This window comes from Bidens hawaiensis, unplaced genomic scaffold, assembly GCF_021521415.1.
Source record: "Bidens hawaiensis isolate Kalapana, Puna unplaced genomic scaffold, B.hawaiensis_p1.1 tig00014709_1, whole genome shotgun sequence".
NCBI lineage: Eukaryota > Viridiplantae > Streptophyta > Magnoliopsida > Asterales > Asteraceae > Bidens > Bidens hawaiensis.
Window position 1 is genome coordinate 496,932 of NW_027492286.1, and position 21,527 is coordinate 518,458.

The window sequence follows — 21,527 nt, forward strand, 5'->3', positions numbered from 1 at the left end:
TTTATCCATACATGTTCAAGTTATTCTATAATAAGGAGATAAAATTAAAAAAGATGCAAAGAATTTGTGCTCATAAAAAAACTCTCAAAAAAATAATAAAAATCACAGAGAGAAAGAAAAAGAATAAAGAATATAATAAAAAAACTCATCACTCAAAATTTAAATAAAAGCGAATAAAGTATAAAAAAAACAAAAATGTTCCTCCTGTCTTCATCATTCTAAAAAAAAAGTTGAAAAAATATCATTGTGTTTTTTGTTTATTTTTGTCATTGATTGTGTCTTTTTTATTGATAATGTATTTTTCTTAATATTGTGTTATGTTAATCAACATTGTGTTATATTTTTCTCGGCATTATGTTATATTAGGTTTTTTAATTTATATTTTGAGTTACTATTTTTTTAATATTTTTCTTGAAATTTTTTTGGGGTTTCTATCGAGGTCACAAATACTTCTCACACTATTCGTTTGTCTCCCTTTATAGATTAACAGTTTTCCTATAATTATGATAGTTTTTTTAATCGTTTAATGTTTTACAAAAGTTTATTACGTTAATTATTGAATTGGTTCGGTTGATACATGTATGCTAGGTTGTTAATGAGCTGAGTTGTGCCAAACTCGACCCGAATACATGACGAGCTAGCTCGGCTCGAGCTTGAAACTTTTAGCGAACTGAACATGGGAGCTTAAGCTTGGCTCATTCATAAATCAAGCTAGCTTGGGTCAACTCGAAATGGCTCGAACCCTTTTCTATTGAGATATTTTTTATTTTTCATTGGTTTGAACCTAGCAATAAGATCTTACATTGAATTAATTGTTATGACCATTATTTATAACCATTCAAAAATGCAAAGTTTTAGAGTATATTTGAGAGCCAGCTGACGTGGGATGCAATCATGCAAAGAAAATGCGAAAAATAACTTGGGAGAAACATTTTTTGAACTCGGGAGAGAAACGACATTGCGTGAACCAGTGTTGAGAAGTAGCAAGCTAAATTAGCCGGAACATTTTTGATATTAAAAGGTTGAATATATAAACTAAATACTCTACATATGCATATTAATCGATCTATCGAGCCGAGCCACCTGGACTCGATTACAAGATGAGTCGGCTCGGCTCGATTTCTAATCAACCTTTTTCGAGTGTTGGGCGAGCCACGAGGTTTTTGGACACCCATAAATGTATATGTCACCAAAAGAATTACAGCACATATTCAAAATAATATTAATTGGAGTTGATTTATTTCTTTTTATTTTGTAATTTGAGTTATATAAATGGAAAGATTGGTTTTATAAATTCTAATTTGATAAAGTTAAACAGAGGGCATCTTTATGCGTTTAAATATTTTTGGTTCATAATGCATATTTAAGTTGTACTTTAATGCTTAATTGACTTGTAAATTATAATCTACACATTGGTGTTGAAATTTTTTTATATCTAAACGTCGACAAAAACATACACACCGCAATATAGGTTTTGGTTCTTTTATAAACATAATATATTTAAAGATTTTAAGGGAAAAAATAAATATACAAATTTGTCAAATTATTGGATAAAGGTGATGGGTAAAATATGCAACAATTCCTAAATTTATAAAAATCATATAAAGTTTAAGGGTAGTTATTGTAATTATAGTTAGAGAATGTAAATTTATTTATAGGTTTATAGATGCATATATAACTTGTACATTAATGCTTCATTAACATGTATATTATAATCTACATATTAGTTTGAAAGATTTTTTATATCTAAACGTCGACAAAAATTAGCACGTCGTAATGGTATGTTCAGTTTTTTTCAAACATAATATATTTAAAGATATAGATGGAAACAAAAACATAAATAAATTTGTCAAGTTTTTAGATAAAGATGAAGGTTAGATGTGTAACTATTTTAGATATTACAAATATTATCTAAAGTTCAAGGATAATTATTGTAACTATAGAAGGGTAATTATTGTAAATATCCAATTAAAATGAAAAGCTACGGTTAGTGAGTATTGAGTAAAGATATAAATACCCTCAAATTTTAAAAAATAAATGCATATACAATTATACATATTAAGAGGTCCTTCACTCACCCTTTATATATAGTAGAGATATTATCACGTAAGAAATAATAATGTTACACGACACTATATATATCATGTATCAACATTACATTTGCGTAACATCAATAAACATATCAAAAATCAAAAGACATATTACAACGTAATTTTCAGGCTGTTAAACTCGCTTGTCGAATTAAGACAAATCCATTGAATACCAAACTCAAGCAGCATATCACTAAATCGTGATTTGCTATTTAAGATTACAGAATTGTAGTACCGAGCATATATAACTATATAAGATATAACTAAAACAAAATATTTACATACTTGTGCAACAAGCTAAACATGACTGGGTCATCCTTGACATTGCAGTTGGGCTTAAGGTTATCTCTAGTCATTAGGCTTGCATCCGGATATTGGGCTTGGGATGGAGGGTCATGATTCGTATCAATGCTCCCTCCTACAAAAACGACCTTGTCCTCAAGTCGATGATCGTAACCCCATACGGAATGGTGTTGGCGGTCGGTTGGAGTCCTTTCAAAGTTACGGCAACATTCTTGTAACGCAATGTGAGCGTTGTGACAAAAAATTAAGTGGTAACCGGTCCCAAGGAACATAGCCAATCAAAATGCCGTATGAGTTCGTTGAAAGCCAACAAGAACAATGGAGAGCCTGAATAGAACAAAGCCGATTGACGATTCTCTAAAGACGAGTTGGTTCAAGAGTTATACGGACCAACTTGATAGGGGTAAGCATGGCTTAAAGGGTCCAGACTTAAAAAAGACGTTACTTGGGCTACATGTTTAATTATGGGGCCTATTACTAGTCTAGGTCTCAACGAGCTGGACCTTATGGCAAATGTTGTCGTTTTGGCCCAACTGCCAAGCCCAAAATCCATTATTTAAGCATCCAATTTCACCCAAGAAGACTTTTCGTTCAAGATTCGCACCATTCAAGTTTTTCTATAAATAAACTGACGTGTTTTCTAGTTGTCACAAGTAATTTAAACCATCATTTAATATTTTTGTTACATTTACAAGGTGTTATTTTGTAATTTCGAAATTCTGACATACCCTTCAAATCAGAATTCCCTATATAAATCCCAAAATTTGGTCATATCACGAACTAAAATATACCACACTGATTAATTAATAAACCACTTTTTAATAATAATAGTGTATAAGACTATGCGTAGCAAGCGCCATACTCATCCAAAACGCTCTTGAAGTGTCAAGAAACACCCCTCCTCTCGGCCTTGGGTGGAAATGAGGGTGGGGGGGGGGGGGGGTTGTGTTGTTTATTAATAAGGTAATTAATGAAAGCGACCCCGTCCACAGTATTACTTTTTTTTTTTTTTTTTATAAAACGCCTCTAAGATGACGTGACGTCAAACAACGAATATCACAATTATTGTGTCCGTGTTGTTGTAAGTAATTTGCATCTTAAGAAACCTCTTTCTTATGTTATCTGTCTGACACCAACCGTCTTTTTGCCCCAAATTTTCAAATCCCAACCACCATTGATGGCGGATGGCGAAGAGAAAATGAAGAAATAGTGCTGACGGAAGATCAGAAATTCGACATTGCCAAATGGTTTCTTCTCAACTCTCCACCCGGTGAAATCCAATACGTTGCCAAAGGTCACATTTTTCTATTAATTCTTTCATAATATAATGTTCATACTACTAGTGTTGTTGTTATTGATATCTAATAATTTACAGACCTCAATTTGGTTCTAAATGACGAGAATGTGTATCTACGAGCGGCTAAAGAAGCCTTCCCCATTTACAACAAATCTCACATTGTTTGTCTCCAGCTTCCCAACCGAAGTGGCGAGGTACGAATTATCGTAATAGTCTTCTTACAATTAAATGTATGATGTTTATATGTTTTCGAGTTGTCGATCACATTTTGATTGGTCATATCGTTTACATTTTAAGATTGGTTGTGATATTTTAATAAGAGGTGTTGTTAGGTTTCTAGGGCTTAACATTATTGTTATTGTATTGATTTTAATCAATCAGTGTTGTAGAACTCGCTAGTCGCTAGGCGTTGTTAATCGGATTGGAGATTTTTATATGTAAATTTTCAAAGTTTCGAAAAATTACATATAAGTGTTTAGTTAAATACTTCAGACATAAACAATTAAACGTAAACATAACAACAAAACAATGAGAAAACCGAGGTCGGATTGCCTTTCAAAAAATTAAGAAAAAAAGTTAACGTTTTTAGAAAAAGGTTCGATATTTGACCAATTTTGGTCAGAAACGAGTCTGACCAACTACCAAGTAGGTGCTGATAATTGCCATTTTTTTTTCTGATTTTTTACAGAATATTTTATTGTTTTAGAACACTGCAAAGTCAGTTTTAATACTCTGGGTTCTTTTATTGTTTATTTTTTTGTGGCTGCAACATATTGCATTAGCAAATATGTGCTTCCTTTGTGTTTGCATGATTTCCTGTATCGGATTTATGTTTATATTGAGTCTTTTATATCTGCAGGTGCTGTTATCATCATATAGTGAGATTAGTGAGGATGAGTATCTTGATCCCAGGACTGCACAAGTGGGAACGGTTGACCATGTCCGACAAGTAAGTTTAATAAGCTAGTAATCGGTCTCTCTAGCCTTTCATATGAACATATATATGTGAGCAAAGTTAAAACATTATTATAATCAAGGCACATTTCCAGAACAGATACTAGAGCTATTAACTAATGATTGTTATGTGTTCCTGTACAGAGGATATATTTGTATCATGTTTTTTATTTGATAAGTTGCCTTTTTTGGTGTCTGTTTTTTTTGTGTGTTTATTGGTTTAGGAGTTCTAAACTTCTGATATGTAAGAAAGAGTGTTTTGAATAGATGTTTAAGGATGAGTATATACTATTTTAAGCAATAAAAATCTTCAAGGCAAAGTCAAATTTTTAGATCTGCATGATAGGATGCATAATAGTTCAACAGTTTGACACTCATAACTGCACTTATCAAACAAACCAAGTTCTGACTACTCCCGATAACTGTGAGTGGATACTAGAAGTAAACATTAAGTCCTTACGTTAAGCATGTTTTGGAGGCTCTCTTCCTAAATTTAATACAAATGTGGTCTAGTTTTAGAAGTCAAAACTAAACGTATGACCAAACTTAATTATGCCTACATTACTACTTTCCATACGAATCATACTAAAGGAAATCTAAAGATGAAAGTATCTTAACATGCTATTAATTTGTAAATCTGTATTGCATTTCGATATGACATGCTAAAATGGTTCAGGTTTGTACACAAATGAGACCAGCTAAAGACGAGGAGCTTCCATCCCATTACATAGAAGAGTACCGGTAACCTTATTGTTAAATCTTTAACCATCTTTGAAAAATGTGAACTTCATAACTAACTTACAGTTGTGTGATTAACTACAGATCTGCCCTAGATGTTGAAATCTCCAAGTATGTTGGAGAAACTTATCCAAAAGGTGTATCTTCAGTTTACTGTACAAGTGGCAAAGATGTTGAAGATTATGGTTCAGATTTTGAGCTTGTTGCGGTCATTACAGCCACTCGACACAGCCCACAAAATTTTTGGTTAGAAAGCTTTGTTTTATTGTTTTCTTTACTCCTTTATACCTTACCATATTATATTAAGTAAATTACTCTTTTGGTCCCTGTGGTTTGGCATATCAGGTCCATTTAACATAAAAAATGGTCAGGTTAGCACCATGGACTGAAAGGGTTAAACATGCCAAACCACATGGGCCAAAAGCATAATTTACTCTATTATACTTGTCACATCACAAATTTGTGTATTTTGATGGTTATCAGTAATGGAAGTTGGTGCTCAGTATGGAACATTGAATTCAAGGATGAGTTACAAACTGTGGAAGTTAGAGGAAAAATGCAGGCACTTTCTGAAACTTAAACGATTATTTTTTTATCAGGTGTATAGTAAAGATATCAACTTATTGCTTATCTTGAATGTTTAGGTGGGTGCTCATTATTTTGAAGAAGGGAATGTTCAGCTAGACGCAAAACATGAATGCAGAGATACAACTATGTTTCAGGTTACTTACCTTATTCAACTAAATTCTCTAAAATATTTTATATTTGTTTAGCGAAATCATGTGACGTGGCTGATCTGTGGTACATACTTCCAGTCACCAGAGGATTCAGCTGAGTCGTTGATGAATATTATTCGTCACCATGAGACAGAGTACTCTACTTCGTTGCAGGTTTGATGTTTTATTCTCCATTTTCTTATTCATAAAATGCTTTAATGTTAAGTTATTTGCTAACAATAACATTCGTACAATGACAGGCATCTTATTCCAATTTACCAGATTCTACATTCAAGGTACTTTGTTTTGTCACTCAAATGAATATTGGTACTAAGATTCAATTTGGGTTATATTTTATTTAGTCAACTACACGGATTATCCTGTGTTATGTTATGTCGATATTGTGGTTTTGGTCATTTGTTTTTAGAAATTATGGATTTGGCCCTCATTGTTTGCTAAATCATAACACGACTGGTTCTTTTTCACTAACCGATGTTAAAAAAGTTTGTTAATTTCATGTTAAACGACATTTTTTTAACAGATTTTAACATCAGTTAGTGAAAAGGACGGTATGGCAAACAATGGGGACCAATTGTGTAATTTCTGAAAATAAAAGACCAAAACTGCAATGTGGACGTATCAAAGGGACCATCCATATAATTAACTCTTTTATCTATAACGAATCATATGCGTTAAGCTTAAAAACACAATGGGTTGAAAATGTATATGTATAATATATTAGACCGTTTTATTTAAAAAAACTGAAAAGTAGTTGAAATAATATGGTTTTTGCAATCAAGATAGATTTCGAATAGAAGAATCTTGATCCAATTTTTCTTTTTTTAAATTAAATTAAAATGAATACAAAAGTTGATGGATATGCGGGTTGTGAATGCAGGAGCTGCGAAGAAAGCTTCCGGTTACGCGCACGTTGTTCCCGTGGCACAACACCGTGCAATTTAGCCTCACAAAAGATCTTACAAAAGAACTTGGAATCGAAAAATAGACAAGTATAGGAAATGGAAATGGTCCTTTAAAATTCACATTCTTTTAACCCGAATCCAGCAGTGTGGCTGATTGGTCCAGATTACACACCTGAGTTCAATGTTTTGTTATATGTTATTGATCTTTTGCCTTTGTTCTACCTATTTTGGTATATTAAAGTATTGGGTAAGAATGATATGTGGCATGGCTCATGGGTTTGTTTATAAACCGGAAACTGTCTAAACCAAAGCAAATCAAGTGGTTTAGCTAGTTTGGGGTTATATGGTTCGACCCATGTTTACGCTAATAAAATTCATGTTTAATAAAGATGTCTTCACTTAGTGTATACGCGGACTAGTATGCGACATACGACTGTTTCTAAGTACTGAGATTATTTTTGTTAGTGTATAAATATTTTGTAACTAGTGGGGTATTTTATCGTACTTACAAAACCGGGGTTTTTTGAGTTAGTTTTCTTCTAGTTTAGTCTAAGGCCATAAGGGTTCTTATTGATTTAGGATTGAATGGTTTACAAAAAGGGATTTTTAAACACAATCGACTTTCACAAAACTGGTAAATCAGATTTCAATGTCAAGTTTAAACCTCGTTTACAATTGAGCAGTTTGGACATTCGTGGATAGGACCCTTTCAAATTAGTTTCACCGACACGAATAGCCTCATGACTAAGTTGAAATGCTTCCATAGCATGCTCAAATGTTCAAAAAAAATATATTTAAATTGAATAGTTTGAAATGAAAGTGCATCGAGAGTTTTAAATGAAAGCACTTCAAGAGATTGAGTGAAGACTTGTCCCATATAAGTAAGGACATAAAAGGTACTTTATCGACATCAAAATACTTGACAAACAACTTTAGTTGCACTTTGGTGCTTGAAAATCGAGTTAATTCACTCGTGTTAGAGCATTCTCATTCGATCCTTATCCCTAAATTTAAAATTACACTAAAACACACTACATTTTCTCTCACATTTTGAATTAAATAATATTTTTTATATATTAATTACCATTTCTCTTTCATTCACTCACAACCACTTTCAAAATATATTAAAAAATTTTAGGGGGTGAACAGTAGCTTTTCAAATATACAGAAAAATCACCACGTTTTTCTAAAATATAAAAAACTCTTCACTGAAAACACACTAAATTACTCTCTAAATTATAAAAACACCCCCTCACATAATGTAACATTCGCCATTTTTGGTTCTTTTTGTATTTATATTTGTATCAAAACCCGACCCGATTTGTAAACCGAATCTTTCGATAATATAAAATAATGGGTTTTTATGTTTCATAATCATTTCACACTTGTCGGTTTTCGAAAACACCTTTTTACGGTTTTTAAAACACTTTAAAACGCTTATAACGCATCGAAAACGACCAAACAACTCGCGAAACGAACCGGACCAGACCACCCCCTTGCCACGCCGCGCCGCGCGGCCATGGGAGGCAGCCATAGTCGCGCGTGGCCTAGTGATAGCTGCAGATTCGTTTTTGTTGTTTTGTTTGCTTTGTTGACTTGTTTAAAACCTAAACTCATGCAACTCTTGATATAAAACAAGGAAATTAACTTTGACCACTACCCTATATATACAAGCTTATCCTCTTCATTTCTTCTTGCTCATTTCATCTTCTTTCTCTCTCAAACAAAGAACACCATCTCAAACCTTTCAAGGTTCATAATAATCAAGCAACAACCTTCTTTAATTTTTGTTTTGTTACTTACTAATTGAATCTTGTGGTACAACATATATATAATATGCACCCCTTGTTTCCTTCGGCTTTCATCTTCTCCGGCCATGGTCGGTTGAGGTGATATGCTACAAGGCAAGGCTTCATGGATGACTCATTATAATCCTTGATTATACTATTTTCCTTTAATGCTTTACTAGTCTTGTTTATATTGTAAATAGTTTAGTTTCTAATTCATGTTTAAAAAGTTCCATGGTATTGGGTATGAAGTCACTCGCCTCGGTTTTATCCCGAGATGAGAGCCGGATCAAGACCGGACTCCTGTTTACTAGTTTTTGTTTTAAATAGTTTTGTTTACTAGTTTTGTTTGAAATAGTTAAATAAACATGTTTATGTAAGATTTGAATATTATAACTTCTAAAAATCATTTTTATAGTTCTATGGTATTTGGGTATGTGGCAACCATCCTCGGTATCATTCCGAGTCAAGGACCGAACCAAAACCGAACTAAACCGAGTTCACTTTAAACCCTTCCAAGACTACCTACTAACTTAAGACCTTTAATCTAGGTTTTGCTCGTTAACCCGATCTCCGATTATTCACAAATCAATCTTTCAAGTTACTTAGTTAACGTGAGTATATTCCATCCCCCGTTTTCACTTTTATATTTTGGGGGTAACATGCATACTTATTCAAAACAAGAATGATTTATTATACTCATTTCTCAAACCACAAACTTTAGGGTGTATGATACTTAGAATACTTGCTCCATTGTGTGTTATATGTCTCATATGATTTACGTGCACGATTGTTTATTGTTATGTTGTTGTTGAGCCTCATTAAGTATGATCATACGCTCCCCTAACTACTTAGCCTTGTGCTGGTAGAATAGGGCCTCATTATCCAAGTATGTCGGTTGTTACCGATTAGAAAGGATCCTCATTTACATATGTTTTATATACCACGATTAATGCTTTTATTTATAGTCTCATATACGTTTGTGGATTTCGCTCATATTATATATACTCAAAACTATGAAATTGCTCACCAACATACGTGTTGACAAATATTATTTTATGCATTGTTACATGTTTGATTATTACTTGAGTTGGAGTTTGAAGACGTCATTCTATTTTGATACTGCTAGGTTATTAGAAGAATGAACAATATTTATTTCTTATATTTTGGTGTTTATTTGTATGAACAATATGTGTTACTTTGGAGATTGAATGAAATTAATGAGTTGATTAAATATTGTCACTTTAATAATGTCTTGTGTTCTTGGACAATCTGTTGTACGCCGGCATGTTCCGCCGCCTTTAGTCGGGGTGTGACACATAATATGAGGGGTTGGTTGAGAATGCTCTTAGTCCGAGTGTATTTAGGTATCCATCATTTGAAGTTAAATTGCTTTATGACTTACAATGCCCCCGTTAAGTGTTAGGTGGTAAATGAGTTTGGGTCAAAATGAGTCAAAGATAATGTTTGGAACGGTTTTCGAGCTTCTTTTTGGAACTAGGATAATGACGGAAACGTTTTCGTTTTTTTAGATTTGTTGTTTTTTATTTATATTTTTAGTTATGATTTTTTATTATTTTTTTCTTAGGGGTTTTCGATTAAGATCAAAACCCCTAAAAAATTCAAAATTAAGAATACAAAACTATTACTCAATATATAAATAAAAAACAAAAAAAAGTACAAAACTAAAATGACGAAAATGAAACAAAAAGTCAAAACCAAACCAAGAAATCGAACCGAAACCGAAAAATTGACGAAAATAAAACAAAAGCCAAAACCAAACCAAGTAATTGGGGCGGCGGCCCACTTATTCACCTCTACTTTCTATTGTAATTGGATCTTTTTTCTTAATATGAATAAATTATATCTTCAGTAAAAAAAACCAAACCAAGTTAATCGAAATAGAAAAGATCAATCAAAACGAAACTAAAAAAACTGAAACAAAAAAAACGAAACTGAAAAAACGGACAAAAACGAGTCTGGAATTGACCAAAAAACAAAAGAAACCAAAACCAACCCGCCCCGTGTGAAAACTTGTGTTGGCGTGAAACATGAACCGAACCGTTCCAATCAAAAACTTGTTTCGTGCCGAAACTTTTCTCGTGCGAATACTCGTTCCGATCCGAAACCTGCTACATTTCCTTTGGGACACCAACCCACATCGACATATTTCTTTGAATTTGGTGACCCATTTTGACTAAAAAATAACAAGATGAAATTTCAAATGACCGGTTTTGACCCATTTAGTTAACATCTCTAACCCAAATCAACCTATTTAATTTTTAAAACAACTGAACAAGTAATCATGATTAATGAACAAGTAACATTCTCAAAAACAAGTGATAAATCAAAGTTTAAGCATTCTTATCCCAAAAGAGGCCGTGACTCGAGCTTCGCATTAAACAAGGCGTTTTAATCGGCGAAGAGTATGTAACTAGACCGTGTGTAAGTTGCCGTTCTAAAAATAAAAAAAAGAAAAAAGAATAGAATAAAATAAATATTAAGACAATATTAAAGTGTTCAATTGCGTGCGGATAGTGCGATTTGGTGGCTTTCGTTGTCCATGAGCATCAGCAATGTTGGCTTGTTACGACCATTATTGAAACTTCACTATCGCACTTCCTCAAAACACATGACACATAGTCACATATCATACTTTGCCACCTTTTACTTTTATTTAATACTTACTTAACAAACACTATTATTCTATATATCTGAATTATTAATCTTTCTTAAATCCAATGAAGACGATCACTCTTGTTGAATAAAACATGTATGGTTCCGATCACCCATCGCCCTCAACGAGACGCCTTATTAGCGAGGCGGCTGAGGAGGAGCTTACGCGGCTGACTATAGATTTGGCTGCGGCCGCAAGACAAAACATTAGTTTCTTGAGAGACGTTGCAGAATCACAATGGCTCCACCATACACATGTTCTTGTTGAAGCTATTCGTAGGTAAATAATTTAATTATTATGTAACCAATAAAACAACAACCTTATAATATGTATGTTGTTGTTGAAGCTATTAATTCTTTTAAACTAGTTAAGTCAATGACAGGTATGATGAACTATGGATGCCTATGATGTCTGGTCTCATACCGGATTCTGGCAAGCCACCGATGATCCTTCCTCCTATTGATATCGAATGGGTTTGGTTCTGTCACACTCTTAATCCGGTATATATGTCCGTCTTTCTGTTATTCATCATCAATATTCAAAACTCAAACTGGTGCCAAAACCGAGCTTGAATGGGTTTCGGTTTTTTTGGTTTTCATATATAATTAATTGGTTCGGTTTCAGTTTTTTAAGTTTTACTATTTTGGCTTGAAATTTTTGTGTCGAGAAAAAATGGTCCTAAGTCTAAAACTTTGTGCCAAACATTGTCGAGCCGGGGGTCTCTCCGGAAGCAGCCTCTCTATCCCTATGGGATAGAGGTAAGGCTGTCTACATCTTACCCTCCTCAGACCCTACCATAGCATTGCTATTGGTGGGATATACTGAGTACGATGATGATTATGATGATGATGATTTTTGTTAGTTAATGATTAGTTGATTATTAAATATTTGGGTCAAGTTTTTCAATACACAATTTTTTAACTTTTTACTATGTGTGGGATTTACTGGGTATGATTTTAACTTTTTAAAATAGAAGTTATAATACATAAATTAATATCGAAAGTTGATTTTTTTAGCTTTATAGATTTGGTTCGTTTTTCCGGTAAAAAATATCCAAAACCAAAACGTAAACTTATTTTTATAAAAGACATAAAAGCAAACAATCGGTTTTGGGTTGGGTTTAGTTATTTCAGCTACGGGCGCTTATTTCGGTTTCATGCACGCCACTACAGGTATCTTACACGCTGTCAAAACATGAAATGAATCTGACCTGATCCATGACGATGTTTCCACGGATGTCGAGATGAACGAACCACGTCTTGATCTTCTTCTCCGGTTGCTTGAGATCTGCAATGGCCTTTTGGGGGTGTGGAGGTGACTGCTAAGAAACCTCAAGGATCTCTTGTTTACAGACACAAAAATGGTTATGGTGGTGGCTCTTATTGAGCATGACCCTTTAATAAGGAGGTGGAGACCTCCTTATATAGAGAGCCTCATGGCCACCATCATGGTACCCTAATGGGCCTAGCCCAGTTAGGGTTACCTCCACAAAACCCCCTCAGCCCAATAACATTGTATTAGTCCATATAATAAAATAAGCCAACATAATAAATTTAGGGTCGTAAAACCGGGTTTAGTACCATACCCCTACAAGCCCCCCAAGTCCAGTGTTGCTCCTAGGCGTGCAAATGTTTAGGTGGAGCGCTGGACTTTATAAGGTGTGTTAGGACATGAGGCGGTTTTTTCCTTTTCTTCGGCCTTGTCTTTATTGTCTTTGAGTTTTGGGAGGTTTTCTCCATGATGGTGACATGTTGTGGTCCTTATGATAATGATGGTGCACTAGCATGAATAAGATATAGCCCGCATCATAACAATAGTGGCGCGGGGCCTGATAAAAGATAGAGTGCGCGTCTCGATAATAATGTAATGTAACTTGCGCGCGAGGCAGCTTACGAGCTATAAAAATAATAAAGCTTGTGCGCGAGGCGACTTACGAGTTATAAAAATAATTAAGCTTGCGCGCGAGGCGACTTACGAGCTATAAAAATAATGAAGCATGCGCGAGTTGCGGCTTACAAGCTGTAAAAATAATAAAGCTTGCGCGCGAGGCGACTTACGAGCTATAAAAATAATTAAGCTTGCGCGCGAGGCGACTTACGAGCTATAATATGATGATAATGACTGGCCCAAAAGGGCCTCTTCTGCGCAGGATGACTATCCCGGCTTGTCTTCAAAATAATAATGGAGGCACAAACGGCCAGAAAATAATAATGTCATAGGTGCTTGTGCGACTCGTAGCCGAACCTGCAAAAACATATCAACTAAAAGTGGATGTATTGCATGGTTCCCATCCTCGGGCCAATTATGAGGTATGCCCAACCTACGCTGGCGCGTGGCCTTTTGGGATATTATTAGGCTCCCGACCTTTATGTTCGGCGCGTGGCCGTTTGGGATATTATTAGGCTCCCGACCTTTATGTTCGGCGCGTGGCCGTTTGGGATATCATTAGGCTCCTGACCTTTATGTTCGGCGCGTGGCCGTTTGGGATATTATTAGGCTCCTGACCTTTATGTTCGGCGCGTGGCCGTTTGGGATATTATTAGGCTCCTGACCTTTATGTTCGGCGCGTGGCCGTTTGGGATATTATTAGGCTCCTGACCTTTATGTTCGGCGCGTGGCATGGCGGGAGTTGAGTGCACGTGCGTGGCGCAGGATTGAGCGCGCATGCATGGCGGAGTTGAGCGCGCATGCATGGCGCAGGATTGAGCGCGCATGCATGGCGGTGTGTTGCTTAGCGATGCGCATGCACGGTGGTGATCAACTTTTGAGGTGGTGTGGTATTTATAGTATTAGGATTTCCAATGATTGGGCTCAGACCCAATTATGGCCTTTTTTGGCCTCCTCCTATTGCTTCGCGCCACGTGTACTGAGGACACCTGGTGCTTTTCATTGATTATTCTCTGACCAAGGTATTTCACCTGACCCATGTGCCATCACGTGGTGGCACATGGGCTTTGCTGAGTTGTCTACCCTTCATTGGCAGCTGTCAACACCAGCACAGTCTTTATTCCTTAAAAGATACCTTTTGGAAGGTTGTTTGATGAGTGGAGAGTGACTCATTTGTTGATTTGGATTAGACTATTGTCTCGTCTGATGAGTACAATCATGGTTGTCCTTATCCTGATTTGGATTAGACTGTTCCTCATTTGTTGTGTCGCTTACGCGCGGCCTGCGCAAAGTCTCCTTTATTCTCACGCGTAGATGTGATATGCGTGAGCATATGTGATATGCGCCATGCGCAGATGTGATATGCGTGAGCATACGTGATGCGTGAGCATATGTGATGCGTGAGCACATGTGATATGCGTGAGCATGTGTGATGCGTGAGCATATGATATGCGTGAGCATACGTGATGCGTAAACATATGTGGTATGCGTGAGCATATGATATGCGTGAGCATACGTGATGTGTGAACATATGTGGTATGCGTGAGCATATGATATGCGTGAGCATACGTGATGCGTGAGCATACGTGATATGCGCCACGCGCATAGGTTTTGGCTTTGTGCCTTCATGACATCCTGATTTTAAGCCTCGTCTATATTTTGTGGGTTGACCCGCCCCGCTCGATGTTAAGGCGGGTGCATACCCCCTTCAAGCCCCCCCAGTCTAATGTGTCTTGTCTCGCGCGAGCGAGATAAGATAGATATTAGACTAGTTTGCTTTTTCAATAGGGCTTGTTTTTTCTTTTTCTTTTCTTGCACGCGCGTTGCGCGCAATTCCATCCTTTTGGTTAAAACGAATCGTCAATGCACGTGGTTGGTTGGTGTTGGATCGCGGTGGTGCGGTGCTCGGCGCCAGCGCGCATGTGTGATGGCGCGCTGCTGCTGCATAGCGGTGGCACTCATGCATGGTGGGATGCGCCATGGCGGCCAGATGGTTATCCGCGGTGGCGTGTACGCGTGGTGGCGCAATGACCTTACGCGGTGGCGAGGTTCACTTGTCGTGGCGCGAATGAATGTCGACGGAATGTTAATCCGCGACTGTGCGCATGTTTGGTGGCGGATTATTGACCCGTGACGACGCATCGTGATCCGTGGTGACGCGCTGCTGCTTCATGGCGATGTATTGAATCGCGGTGGCGCATGCGTGATGGCGGTACATCGAGCCATGGTGGCGCATGCGCGATGGCGCGCGCGTGTGCTTGTTGAATATAAGGTATGCTTACACATTGAAATTTGAACAAGGTTGTAAGGAAATTATTAAGTACCCCTTAATAGTTGTCATATTTCAAGCCATTTTGCTATATTTTGAATATGCTGACACGCGCCTTGGCATTTCGTTATTCCTCTTTTGCGCGACGTTATCGTGCATTTATTATAGGGAATTATGAATGAGTTTTTTAGCATTTACGTGTCAGTATGTGTTACTCTGCCTATATCCATTATAATCCCCTGCGCGGCCCCGACCTGAAACCTCAACAACTATGTTTTGACATGTGCTTTGCCTTAGTTGTGCTTAGGTATGTTATGGTCCAGCTGCGCAATACGTGGGATGGATGCTGAGTAATTTGAGCTAAGGCTCATATTATTGGGCTAAGGCCCTGACGTTTTAGAGTTAAAACTCGTCAACGCGTCTGAGCTTGAAGCTCGCGCATGTATGTTTTACTTCGTTTTATCTTTAGTTTGATGTCAATATAATGTTGTCATAATGCTCAAATTAATAAAAGGAAGTGTGAAACATGTATGCAAAAATCAAAATCAGGCTTGCACATGCATGGCGGCGGAGTCGTGACTCGCGGGCGTGCATGCATGGTGGCGAAGCTTGATCCTTGGCAGTGCGCATGCACGGCGGCGGAGTGGTGACTCGCGGGCGCGCATGCATGGCGGAGAGTTGCGTGGGCATGTATGGCGGCGAGTCTTTTGCGCAAAACCCACATGGTGGTTTCCGCGGTGGTTTCCACGGGCGCTCACGCATGTCGGCAGAATGGTGACCCGCTGGCGAGCATGCATGGTGGCAGTCTTCTGCGCAAAACCCACATGGTGGTTCCCGCGGAGTGAGAATTCGCGGGCGCGCGCGGGGCGGCGGAAGTCTCCGTAATCTAGACTGTAATTTTAAACCTAAAATCCAGGTCTGTAATCCAGATCTAGATCTGTAAATCAGATCTAGATAGATCTGAAGCTCGGAGCGGAGAGAATTTAAAACCATCACAGATCCGGAGGCTTGATCATCCGAATCAGGTAGTTTCTTTTTTGGATCTACAAATCCTTTTCAGCTTCATTTTTGCACAGATCTGGAAGCCTCTTTTAGATCTATGGATCTTTTTGAGCTTTAATAGAACAAGTCTTGAAGCCTCTTTCTGTAAACTTCCAGATCTGGGTTTTTCTTGGGAGAGATCTGAGAACCGAGACGAAAATCGAAGGGTAGTTCGTTGCCGTCCCACGGATGGCGCCAATGTCAAAACATGAAATGAATCTGACCTGATCCATGACGATGTTTCCACGGATGTCGAGATGAACGAACCACGTCTTGATCTTCTTCTCCGGTTGCTTGAGATCTGCAATGGCCTTTTGGGGGTGTGGAGGTGACTGCTAAGAAACCTCAAGGATCTCTTGTTTACAGACACAAAAATGGTTATGGTGGTGGCTCTTATTGAGCATGACCCTTTAATAAGGAGGTGGAGACCTCCTTATATAGAGAGCCTCATGGCCACCATCATGGTACCCTAATGGGCCTAGCCCAGTTAGGGTTACCTCCACAAAACCCCCTCAGCCCAATAACATTATATTAGTCCATATAATAAAATAAGCCAAACATAATAAATTTAGGGTCGTAAAACCGGGTTTAGTACCATTACCCTACACACGCAATACTGTCATTCAAGATTCTCGAAACTCATCGGAAAACTGACCATTTTTAACCAAGAAAACAAGGATTATGCTTTGGAAAGATGTGAAGATATATGGATTACCAAATACCCATGTGAATCATTTGAAAATGAAGCTGATTTAGGCGATCTTCATCTTCACAACAAGAACACCCCACAAATGGATTATCTATTGGAAGAAGTATCAACGCCAAGATGTCTAGTTCACGAATTCTCCAAACCGTATATGCTAGAACTCGTGTACTTAATCGCTGCCAGAAATCGATACAAAGGGTTTCTTTTCTTATTGCAAAGATTTGCGGATAGCTGTAAAGCTTTTGTTCCCACATCAGATGTTCTACTAATGTGGATTACTCATAAGGTGATTACAAAAATACACATACACAACATTACAATATTCTAAATGTATAACTTTGATTCGGTTTTCGTGGTTTTGATAAATCAGAGCTACCCGATTGCGTATGCTGTTGACGTGAAGGAAATGAGGGACGGATTGGAAAAGGTAATCGAGTCTGGAGAATCCGTGAAGGGGGATGATTTGGAGGCGATTAAGAAGCTTTGGGAGAGAGTGTTTGATCAACCGTACGAGAAAGCGAGAAAGCTGGCTGCCATGTGATCGGTGTCTCTGACATTGTAAGATCGTCGATTCATTGGGAAGTTACGGATACCGATGTTAATGTCAAGTACCGGCCATTGCTGCCTCGGTTCTTGCTTGAGGTCACTAATCGATTAGGCAAATCACACATCGTCATGTTTTGTCATACTAGACCATAATAAATGTCACACCTTAGATATCACTAACGCGTTTTGGGCATAATAGTTATAGACGAGAGGGGATTACATCCATAGTTAATTAGCGTGCTCGGGTGGGGTAATCCTTGGATGAGTAACATTCTGGTAAGTCTCCACTCGGGAAACTAAAACAAATATATGAGCTTTTACTGAGTAACGCAGACAATATTGGTTGGTATGAGAGGCAGGATGTCAGGTATCATAAACTTGCATGGTCTTGAATTCTTGATGACGTTTAATGTTGTTTGCAAAAAAATAGGTTAACGTATTGGTAAAGCGAATCCCAACGACGAAAAAACCACACACGGATGAATCAAATGAGTTCTTATGTTTTCGGTTTCTTAAATGTCACCGTGAGGTAAAAATAAACAACCCCGTATCCACCATTCGTTCAGATTCATGGCAAAAGGTGGTGAATCTTCATTGTGAATTCGGGACGAAAGGAATGGTGGTAGAACGAAGACGAAAAGGGGGTGTTCGTGTCAAAGGAAGTAAACTACTCGAATCCAACACGTTTATGTGGAACGAGTTGCTTCGAGCACCATCTATCACTTTATATGGAGTGGTTGGTCAAAGATTTAGAGTATCTGTCTTGATTACACCGCCTGCACAGGCACTGTACTTGTTCAAATCTGTTCCGGACCAAGTGACTGACGATTTAGGATCTATGGTGTCGAGGTGATCCTGAAAATGAACCAGTATCGACCTCAAGAAGGCCGGTGGTTGTCTCGTACGGTTCTTGATCATGCCTGAAGAGAATGTTTCGTCATTCGGATGAGGTTACATTTGTTATTTTTTTAATATAACCATGAGAACCCGTTACCAAAATATTAATGGCAGGGTGGGAGGAGGGGTTTGGAGAAGAGGCAGTAACAAACCGACCGTCTTAAAATGGGAGGATCGCTGCATAGAAATATGCGAAGGCTCGTGGTCTTACGTTGCGGGTTCCATCGGCAAATCCCCGGGTATGTCTCCCCATTTTCATCTTTCAATCTTGATTTCCAAACAGTTGATGGTATCAACTATCTTAGGGATGTTCACGGCTTGGTTTGACCGATTTTGACCAAAAAAAAAGTAAAAAAAAGTTGACCCGAATCTTAAATTATGGTTTTGAAAAAAGATAAACTAAACCGGCCACAGTTTGACTAGTCAGCTATGATGGTTTGACAAAACAATTACCTTTAATAAAAAAATTACCGTCTATTTCGATGTAATCACTACGTTTTATTTAATAAAAAAAAATACCTTTTTCAAAAGCATAACTTTGTATCAAGTATTAAAAAAATGTTAAGGATTGTTCATTAGATATATATATATATATAAGTAATTTTATATTTATAAAATAAAAAATAATAATAAATAATACATATAAAATGGCAAGTTTGGTTTACACGACCGGTTCCAAGTTTCAAAACCATGTTAAAATCGAGTCATATGTATTTCAAACCGACCAACTTTTATAAGTTTTTAAGGTTCAGTCAGTTTCAACAGTTTATGAACACTTTATGTGGTCTATTACAGAGAAAGTAATAGCAACCGCAACACCAAAGCCACCATCCCAACAATGGCAAGCTTCATGGTCCTTTTCAACCGGACACGACCTGTTTATATCACGCGACATGAACTTCGACCTCAAAACCACCACCTCAAGCGATTCACCCATTCGGTTGGTAAAAGGACGACAACTACAATACAAAAACGATGAAAACAAAGACGAAGAAGATGGGTCCGTGACCATTGTTCGGTTCAGTGACGAAAACCCATGTGGGAGAGCCACGGGGCTAGTAAACTGGAAACTATCAGCTGTGGAATTGTCGCCTGAAGAAGACGTAGCGTTTGTGCTGCTTTTGAGTACGTTGATACTGAGAAGTGTTACGGAGATGAGGAAGGAAGACGTTGGAGGCTTGTTGGTTCGACGAAGGCTTAAGGAAGCGAAACATGGGGATCGTGACTGGGGGTCAGTGATCGTGATGGGGTCTTCGTGGAAATCGGCTTATGTGAAGCCGTGGTATTGGAATGCAAAGGTGGTGATGGCACGAGAATGGGAGGAGTATGCTACTAAGTATACTGCTGAGGAATGCAGTGATGAGTTTTATAAGGAAGCTTTGTTTGGTTAAAATTGTTACTTTAAAATGTATTGTTGTTTTTTTCCTAAGTTTTGATTGAGATATTGTTATTTATGAATTCCTTGTAAATGTTGGGTATCATGTGGAGGCTCGATTGTTTTGGTCTTTTTCAAAAGAACTATAGAGCAGAATAATTGAAGATCAAATGGGTTTAGTGGCGGAGCCACTCTATAACCACCGGGTTCGACCAACCCGGTCCTTTTTCGGTTTATATATAACCTATGGTGTTGAATTAACGAGCGAACTCATTCTTTTTCGGCGAGCGAACCAATTATCGTTTTAAAAAAATATATTCGAACCCATTTATTATAAAAAGTTTAGTTAATAAACAAATAAAAACATCGACCATTGACTCGGCAACTGATCAACTTTTTTTTTCGCCGTTCGCCTCAAGGTTTCAACCATCGCCAACAACCAATACACGTTTGTCTATCGTTTGTGAAGGGTTTTTCTTCAATGAAGAATGTGAAGTTGGATTTGCATAATTATTTGGGTGACGATTATATAAATGATGCGTGTATTTGTTGTATTGAGAATGAGTTCTTTTTCAAAGTCGCGATTGAAGATATTTTTCAAAACATGAAAACAAGTAAGGAAAAATTATAATATGCAATATTTTTATATTTAATGACTTTGTATTTTATTGAATGCTAATGATATATTTTTGTTATGATAGTGATATTGCATTTTATTTATCTAATCGAATGATCAACCCGAGCCGACCCAACCTATTCGGGTGCGAAAACTTTGACACCGAAAAAAAAAATCAGCATCAAAATTTCCGAACCCATAGGAAAATTTTTCTGGCTCCGCCAATGAATGGGTTGGTCCGTTTTATTTTAATTTTAGCTCATATTAGTTTTCTTGGTAAACAGGTAGAGAACCATAATGTTGTATCTATTTATATTTAGCCTTGTACTTGTAATTCATCATCACGAGTGAGACAGAAAGCAATAATAAAAAGTATCCCGATTGCAGCCCATGGACATAGGTCAGCCGACCAAACCACATAAATCTCGAATGTTCATCTTCATTTATTATTTCTCTTGCAGTATTATTTGTGTTTCTGTGTGTTGCAAAACTTGCAATACCCGAATCCCTAACATTAAATGTATGTGAATTGTCCAACTCAGCAGACAATCCTGAGATTATGGCCGGCTCAACGAGTTTGGAGGCCTAAATCGAAATGAGATTTTGTGACACTTTCATGAACATTATGAAAAATAAAAATAATAAAAAACACTTGCAACAAGTTTTGAAGTCATGACATACTCTTAGCAACAAACAACCTTGCCA

At 37.2% G+C, this 21,527-nt stretch overlaps 1 protein-coding gene and 1 pseudogene across 2 annotated transcripts; both read left to right on the forward strand.

Annotated features, from left to right (window-relative positions):
- Positions 1-2,711: 2,711 nt before the first annotated feature.
- On the forward strand, positions 2,712-7,397 carry LOC143547300 (F-actin-capping protein subunit alpha-like). The gene is made up of 11 exons (XM_077038758.1): positions 2,712-2,796; positions 3,496-3,687; positions 3,769-3,884; positions 4,550-4,639; positions 5,321-5,385; positions 5,467-5,628; positions 5,866-5,944; positions 6,027-6,104; positions 6,198-6,272; positions 6,359-6,394; positions 6,997-7,397. Exons 1-11 carry the CDS (start codon positions 2,712-2,714, stop codon positions 7,102-7,104), a joined length of 1,086 nt encoding a protein of 361 aa, XP_076894873.1. The 3' UTR covers positions 7,105-7,397.
- Positions 7,398-11,579: 4,182 nt separating this feature from the next.
- Positions 11,580-20,343, forward strand: LOC143547314 (glycine-rich domain-containing protein 1-like; annotated as a pseudogene). Its single transcript, XR_013137752.1, has 7 exons — positions 11,580-11,764; positions 11,868-11,987; positions 17,284-17,674; positions 17,759-18,030; positions 18,365-18,884; positions 18,946-19,070; positions 19,627-20,343. The product of XR_013137752.1 is annotated as a glycine-rich domain-containing protein 1-like (transcript).
- Positions 20,344-21,527: the final 1,184 nt, after the last annotated feature.